The sequence below is a fragment of the Pteropus alecto genome, unplaced genomic scaffold (genome assembly GCF_000325575.1).
Source record: "Pteropus alecto unplaced genomic scaffold, ASM32557v1 scaffold76, whole genome shotgun sequence".
Lineage (NCBI taxonomy): Eukaryota > Metazoa > Chordata > Mammalia > Chiroptera > Pteropodidae > Pteropus > Pteropus alecto.
The window spans coordinates 4657016-4665656 of NW_006443138.1; the positions used below are offsets into that span (position 1 = coordinate 4657016).

Consider the following 8641-nt stretch of genomic DNA (forward strand, 5'->3'; position numbering starts at 1 on the left):
CTCTGTATGGCAAAAATAGAATCCAGGAACCTAGAATGGTTAACATTTTAAAAAATGAGGGATGAAAAAAAAATGAGGAAACAATAGGTAAAGAAGCAAGGTTCTTACCATCTTGAATCCTCACTTATACTATCCAGTAGAATGCAATTGAGTTATATAAACAGAAGCTTAATTTCTGGAGTCCTGTCCCCAAATCATCATGTTGGTAATAAAGATATCCTATGTATATACACATAAGTGACCTAGATTTAGGCAGTGGCTAACTTTCATTTTGGATATGTTGACTCTGAAGTAGCTAAGGCACATCCAGCAGTGGCATTTAATAGGTGGTTGTTTGCACAGGTTTGGAAATCAGATTAGGAGTATTAACTGTAAACAAAACTACGTATTCTGTCACCAAAAAGGATTTATTCAAGAGAAAGGATTGCAGTCCGGTTTGTCCAGACATGGAGAGCCAGAAGCAAGAAGATCAAGAAGCAGGAAGTCTGCTTTTACAGCAGGGAAGAGGAAGTTAAGGGGAGGGGCTGTTCCAACCATAGAGCTCTGTTGTAAACATACAGTTCTTTCTGTAAGGCTTTCTCAATGATATAGGGTATGAGAGCTCCTCCTATAATCCCTTAGGGAAGGCTTAAGGTTAGGGAATTCCTGTCTAGGTTAAAGTCTCTGTCATCAATTTTGACAGGAATCTTTAGCAGGTGAAAGATGACTGTGGGAAGGATTACAAAGTGAGAAGATGCTTGATGAAACCCTGGGGAATACCACTTCTTAAGAGGCCAGAAGAGGAGCCCAAAGACAGCCCAAATGGCCAGAAAAGGAGGAGGAAGACCGCAGAAGACAAGCCAGAAAATCTCAGGGAGCAGAGTGTTATTACAAGAAGAAAATAGTTATCAGTGTCAAATACTCTTTAGAGGTGAAGCGGTGAGGTAAGACCAAGACCAAAAGGTATCCATTGGATTTAGCAACAAAGAGACCAGTAGTGCGACCTTTGTCAGAACAAGTTCAATGTTGTGGTGGAAACAGTAGCCATTGTGGGTGTAAAAGGTATTCAACCTCACATAGATGATCCTTGGTGTTTTTGTCAGCTGCAGCAGAGAATTTTTCTTCCAAAAGCAACCGAAGTAGACATTTGTACCAAAAGGCAGGGCGAATCAGTTTTAGTATTTTTTCTTAAATCTTAGGTGCTGGCTGTTTATCTATATTAGACTCTGGCATAAAATGTTTTTGGATTTATCAGTGTATGCCTTGTGACTTTAGGTGTATTGTTAGTAAAGTAACTTCATAATAGTATCAAAATAGTAATGTAGTAATATATTTTATGGTGTTCATCAAAGAGCACCATGATTTTCAAATAGGATCTCCATCAAGTATGAGCATCATGGCTTCAGAATTATTAAGCCAGTTTTTCTCTCTTCCAGTTCGCTTCCCCTGTTCCCGTCTATACTCTGGGCTACAAATATATAGGTTTTTTTCGTTTGTTTGTTTTTGTTTTGTTTGTTTGTTTTTTTGCCCCACTGTGAGCAAGTAGCAGCTTAAAGAAATTTGCAAGACAAGGCTGTACTCGCCAAGGAAAAATTAAAAAGGAATTTCAATGTCACTTAATCCAGTGTTTTTCCAAATCTGGCTGTGCATAAAAACGGACATCCTGGAACATGCGTTAAAAACACAGAACCTGGGGTCCCTGCCCTCGATCCTGATACAATGCGAATGGAACGGGGACTAGAGAAATGTACCTTGGATAAGTACCTTTAACGACAGAAATTCAACTTCGTAAGGAAACGGAGGCACAAAGCAGTCACGACTAGACAGGCGGGTCTCCGGATTGGAGATCTGCTGTTCTGTGCTTTGGCTGGTGACCAGCCGTCTTGAATGGCATGTAGATTTTTGTTCTGGGGGGGGTCTCGTTTTGGAGGGCTTGCTTTTCCGACCCGCTAGGCTCACCAGATGTGGCCCTCCCCCGCAAGTCTCTCTCCGCAGGAGACGTCGTAGGCTACGAGTTCAGTAGGTGCCACACCTGCCACTGCCCAGCGGGCGGGTTTTGCCCAGGCACCGGGTGGAGTCTGCCTGCGGTGCGCAGCGGGAATAGCTCCTCCCGCGTCTGCGCGTTGCCCAGCCCCTACCCCGCGCCCTCCCCGAGCCTCCGCCGCCGCCCCGCCCCGCGCGCGCCGCGTCCTGGGAAGTGCACGGTCTCGCAGTCGCGCCGCTGATTGGCTGTTGGTGGACCTGTTCCTAGCCCGGGGGTTCTGGACTTGGGGTCGAACTTCGGGGAACTGAGTTATGGCTTCCTTGAAACCGCTGTTGCGCGAACTGCAGGGACCTCTGCTCCCACTCAAGGACCTGGTGGAGGAGAGCGATGACTACTTGGAGGAGGATGAGGAGGATGAAGAGCCGATGTTCGTCGATGCCGAGGAGCTCTGCAGTGGAGGCCTAAAGGCTGGCAGCCTCCCTGGGCGCCTCCGGGGTGAGGAAGCACCCTGCCCCCCGGGGATGGGATTGGAGGACGAATGAACGATTTCCCACTGTGGCCTTGTCTCAAGTCAGGCGCCCTGTCGCTGTTAACAGACTGCCTTTGGGATGGCCTAGCTGTTTTGTCCTACTACGGATAAAATAATATTAACACTATGATAGCAGGGACTTGAGCAAGTACTATGTGTTAAGTTTAAGTTCTGCATGTATTATCTCATGTAATGTTCACAGCTCTTTGAAGTCGTTTTATAGTCGAGGATATTTATAACAGGCAATGTGGGGGCTTTTAACTACTTCTCTTTCCTGCTTATAGTCAAATATGTGGTTATTTTTCAGCTACTTAGAAAACACGCATACTTAAGAAGAAACACCTTAAGGCATTATTGATTCATTAACCTTGTGTTCATAATCTGAATATCCGTGTTTACCTATGGTTTCATGTGCCATAAATTATATCTGTTTGTACATTGTGACTGATCTTTAAGAATATTTTAGAGTTCAGACCAGTGCTGTCCAGTAGAATTTTCTGCGATGATGGCATTGTTATGTATTTGCACTGTCCGGAACAATAGCTCCTAGTCACATGCGGCTATTGAGAACTTGAAATGCAGATAGCGCGACCGAGTAGCTGAAATTGAAATTTAATTAATTTTAGTTAATTTAAATAGTCACGTGTGTGGCTGGCACAGATTTAGACAGAAAAATACCCTGCAGGGATAAGATGATGAGGTTGCTGCCTTACTAGAGCTTACCTGCTAGTGAATTAAACAGACATTCTGTAAACAATCACAGAAATAACTGTAATATTACTTAGTGCTTAGAAGGACCAGTAAGTAGTGCTATGTAAGCTTATACGTATGAGATCCAAGGAAGTGACAGTTAAACTGAGGTCTGTAGTAAATGGGATAAACAAAAGGAGGAGACTATTTAAGGCAGATAGAACAGCTTATGCTAGGGCCCTGTGGTGGGAGGGACCACGGCATTTTTTAGAGACTGCATGAAGTTCACTTTTGGCTTAGTTCAGAGTAGCAGAGAGAGGACTGCTTTTAGAAGAAGATCAGCAGACTTTTGCCATGTACCTACCATGCTTACCTCTTGGAATACAAAGACAAATGAAACATTGTCATATTCTAGAGAGCTTACAGGATAGTAGAGGGAGACACATAAGTGGTAAGTGGAATGTGGACACCCTAATAGACTTTGGTATAGGGTGCTCTGTGTGTGGTGGTGGTGGTGGTGGGAGTGTTCAAGAAAATGGTGGATTTGATAAAATATGGGGAGAGAGATTTTTTAAATATACTAAATTAACTTTTCTTTGTTAAAGTTGTGATTTTTGATGAAAACACTCAAGAGAAGTGTGAAGTGCTTGGACGTTTTCCATTAACGGGTCCTTGGTGGCGAGTGAAGGTACAAGTAAAGCCCGTGAGATCAAGGAACTATCAAGTTCAAGGATTTCCATCTTACTTTTTACAATCTGATATGTCACCACCAGATCAAAAACATATCTGTTCCCTCTTTCTTAAAGACTGTAATGTCCCCAGTGATCATATAAATAAATTTTTAGCGTGGGTATCTAAAGTATCAAGCTTTAAAGACCTCAACTTTGAAAATCTTTGGGAAACATTAAGAACTTTCTACAAAGAACTTGGGAGGAATGGTCAAAAACAATCGACACAGACTGAACAGAAAGAGTCCCAACCAGATCATGAGATGTGCCTTCCTGTGGAAAACACAAGTAGGTGTGATTTTTAGCATAGAGGTTTAGTGTAATTGAGATGCTTAATGACTAGCGTGTTTTAAAATATTGCTGCTATGGTATCTTGGCATAGTTATTTTTGTAAAATAACTATGGTGAAAATGTCTTTATATTGCTTTTGGAGCATGTCATTGACATTCCAAAATGTCGGTGTGTTACAACTAAATATAAAGTTTTTATGCCTGTCGCTCTTATGCAGTGAATTTATAAAGAAATACAAAACAACAAAATTCCAGGTTTTCCTCATCTTTAATGTGAAGAAATTGAGTGAGATGATCTTTAGGCTTTTTTCAGTTCCTTTCCTGGTCCAATTCTGTGTTTCTCTCTCTTTCTTTAAGTTTTGTGTCCATAGGATTACTTTGAGTCATTAAGAAAAAGTTCAGTTGTCAATTAGTCTATTTAAGAAAGCAGAGGAAAAAAGTAAGAACATGAATCATCCATTTTGGAAAAATTTCAGTCTAAAATGACTTAAAATAATTTTTTAAATATGGTTTGTTATTTGGACATTCACATATATAGATGGAATGTTTCATTTCTTAGTTATATTGAATAAATTTGGCAGAATGTCATCGAATGACTTCAGTGACAAAAAGATCATGATTATAGTCAGAAAAATGATTATAAAGGCTAATATGTAAATAACTTATGTTTTATGTTTAGCTTTGAATTCATATTTATATTATCGAGTCAAGAATTTTATTCTAGTTGTTTGCAAGCAAAAGGAAACAAAAGGCTAAGAAGTAGTTATCTGAGCATTTAAAAAACATAAATTTTGGTGTTAAACACAATGAACAAAAGAAATTGTTATAATATCAATTTTCTTGCTGGTTAAAGTAGATTTATTCATCTCTCTTTGATTTGGATTTCTTGAACTGATAGTGCTTAGTGAAACAGTCCATCAAATCTCTTGTTCTGTGAGCTAATTTGTATGTTTTGATTTATTTTCTGATATCCTGTAGTTCCATTTATAAATGTAATGACAGCGTTGCGGTTTCCAAAAATAATGGAATTCCTTCCAGTTCTTCTGCCTCGACACTTTATACAGCTAATAAGCTCAGGTTCCAAAGAGGTGCTGGAAAAGATAGAAGAGATTTTAGGTGCATGTCCGTGGAAACTTGGGTTTAGTAAAGTAAGTACGACATTTGCTTAGCTTTTAGTAATTATATATAAGGCAGGATATCTCAAACTTGACAATTGTATCTCTTTCAAAGGAAAAAAAATTGTATGGACTTAAGTGTTGATTTATTTTTCTTTGAGTGTTACAACTAAATATAAACTTTTTATTTCTATAGTTCTTATGCAATAAGTTTATAAAGGAAAACAAAATAACAAAATAAATGCCATTCAAATTAATAATAATTTACTTATATAATTTAATTTAATATGACAAGTTTTTTTGTAGTTTAGTTACCATTTGCAACTTGAGTCTAAATTTCATTGGAGACACAAGTTCTTATGAGTTTGGCAAATCCATTCTGCTGTGCAACTCAATCCCCCACTTTCCCATTTGAACTTTTGAAAACTTTCACTATTTATATGATACAGCATAATATCATTTGATTTTTTTGGTACAGTAATATCATTTATAAATGACTATACTGTTATTATTAAAAACCAAGAGCAGTAAAGTGGCACTATGTGGTGTTGGAAACCAAATGTGGCACTTAAATTTTGGCAGTACTTGGTTAAAGGTGGCTTTCCAAATGCAAATACAATTTAAAAATTCTGAGATAATTTTTGGATCCCCAAGAATGTTGACAGACTCCCTGTGGAGGCGATGGTATAAAAGAGAGAGCTCTTCTGTAGAGAAAGACTTTCCATAGTAGGGAGTTAATACAAAAATATCTAAAATTTAAAATAAAATTAAGGAATAGTAGAAGCAATACTTAGAAACGCAGATTCTGGAAGAAATAGCAGAAAGTGTTGGAAATGCCTTTAGAGACATGGAAAGGGTGAGTCAGGGAACTCCTGTTTTTAGTGGTAAATCTCAGAGTGTTTATTTGACTTTTAAAATCAAGTGTACTGTTTTGAGAAAGTTTAATTTTAAAATTATATAGATCTCTAATCACAAGACAGTCTATTAAAAACTTTAGTGATGTTTTAGGTACATAGTTTTTGTTCTCCAAATTTAGTTAAAATAACGTGTCTAATGGGACTTAAAAAATTATTAACAAATAACACTGCTTTTACTATAATTCTAATACTACTCATCAACATTTATAATTTTTATAAAGCAACTTGAACTTTATTTTCTTAAAGATAACCTACAGAGAACTGAAGCTTTTGCGATGTGAGGCGAGTTGGACAGCGTTTTGTGAGTGCAAGTCTCTTATCCAGTTGATGAATGATTTAGAGAAGAATGCATTAATAATATATTCTAAACTGAAACAGATATGTAGAGAGCATGGGCACACGTATGTAGAAGAAGCTGATTTAACCTCTCAGTTGTCAGACCAAATGTCTTTTCTTGATGTTTGGATGTCTCTGAAGTTTTTGAAGGATATCAATGTGGTGACATATAAGAGGGCCTGTATTTTTCCTTATGACCTTTATCAGGCTGAAAGAGACATTGCCTCTTCAGTAGGTGACCTGATGATGAGGCCTCCATGGCATTTACACGTCGATGTCAAAAAGGTGCTTGCGTCTATTCATATCACAAAACCTGAGAATTCAAGAAGTGATGATACATTGAATGAAAGTAAACCTGATGAAACAAGCTTAGAAACTTCTGCGGACATTCTGAATGCACAGGAGAGTGGTGACCATATTTGGGATACGGGTGAAAATGAAGATGATGCAGAAATAAGTGACGATCAACTGGATCAGGATCAGGTGGCTGCTTTGAAAATGATTTGCTCCAATGCTGTGACCGTCATAAGTGGGAAAGGTGGTTGTGGGAAGACCACAATTGTTAGTCATCTTTTTAAACATATAGAGGTATTGGAAGAAAGAGAAGTGAAAAAAGCTTGTGAGGACTTCGAACAAGACCAGGATGTGCCAGAAGAATGGATTGCCTTTACCGAGCAAAGTCCACTGAAGGCAGACAAGGCTATAGAAGTTTTACTTACAGCACCTACAGGGAAAGCAGCTGGCTTACTGAGACAGAAAACTGGTTTTAGTGCTTATACGCTATGTCAGGTAAAACCTTTTATATTTTTTTTTCTCTAGAGAAAACATTTGCTTTAAAGACAAATTTTACTAGTTGATTTTTCATTTCTTCCTGATGACCATCAGTAGGTATTTCCTGAATGTCTTCCAGATCCCTGCCTTATAGTAGCTAATCCTAAATGATCAGTGCCATTCGAAACAACCAATCCGTAAACTGTTACTGGTTTGCAGTGAGATAAGAGCTAGTGTAGAAAGTCAATCACTGTTTCTTTCAGTGAGAAGTTCTTATGAAAAAAAGTCAGCTAAACTAAGGTATATGCCCAATGATGTAGTTAGTTTAGATTCTGACACAGGCTCTCTTTCTTATTGGGACTAGTTAAAAACATGTCATAGTCCACAGACCATATTTTAAGAAGCACGGGAGTTGGAAGGAAAAAGTTTATATTGTATAGAGTGGAAAGTTCCATGGAATGAAGACTTTGATGATCTGGTTTAGTTCTTTATCTCCTTCATCCGCAGCAGTGCCTGGCAAATAGTAGTTACATAATAAAAATTTCAAATGAATTGATGTGCTTGAAAAAAATAATTTTGGCTGTCATTAAGAATCATGAAGTTTTAAACTTGTAGAGTGTTGTTGGTTCCTCTAGCCCTGACCACCATTTTGTAGATCAAGGAACTTAGTTGTTGGAAGATTTCTGAAGGAAAATATTAGGGGAAAAGCCTTTTTGAAGGTATTGAGGAAAAGGATCATAGTGTGTTGAAGGTTTTGAAGTGACTGGATTGATTGGAGTGAAGTCTGTGTATGGCAAAATAATGGAAAAACTTTAGTTTAGACTGAGAATTTGAGCTTTAAAGTTGGTAAAGTATTTTGACATATCATTAGATCCTTGATAAACCAGTGAAGTGGGTAAATGATGCTATCTCTGTTTTACAAAAGAGCCAGTTGAAATTTGAGAATGTTAAACGACTTGCCCAAGATCTTAACCAGGTGCAGAACTAGCACTTGATTTCAGATTTCTGACCCCTGCCCACCGCCCCCCAACCCCAGCTTGTTGTACTTTCTACAATGCCATAGTTTCCTCATTTATTGTAGACTTTAAAACCTAACAAAGAATCTTGGACTTCATTTACTGGGAAGTCATTACTGGGTTTCTAAGCAAGGAAGTGAAGCGAAAGCAGTTTTAAAGAAGATTGCGTAGAATTATAGAGCTACGAGCCGCCTCAGAAATTACTTCGCTCACTACTTTTATTTGTTACATGAGTGAACAGAGACCTAGAAAAGTTCAGTGTAGCTCATTGGTGGTGAAAGGATCT

At 38.3% G+C, this 8641-nt stretch overlaps 1 protein-coding gene across 1 annotated transcript in view; it reads left to right on the forward strand.

Annotated features, from left to right (window-relative positions):
• Positions 1 to 2182: 2182 nt before the first annotated feature.
• Positions 2183 to 8641, forward strand: part of HELB (DNA helicase B) — a 28310-nt gene continuing 21851 nt past the window's right edge. The window contains exons 1-4 of the mRNA XM_006923712.3: positions 2183 to 2458; positions 3788 to 4198; positions 5179 to 5348; positions 6479 to 7357. Coding sequence (XP_006923774.1) covers positions 2275 to 2458; positions 3788 to 4198; positions 5179 to 5348; positions 6479 to 7357 — 1644 coding nt within the window. The 5' untranslated portion in view covers positions 2183 to 2274. The remainder of the gene's footprint in view (positions 2459 to 3787; positions 4199 to 5178; positions 5349 to 6478; positions 7358 to 8641) is intronic.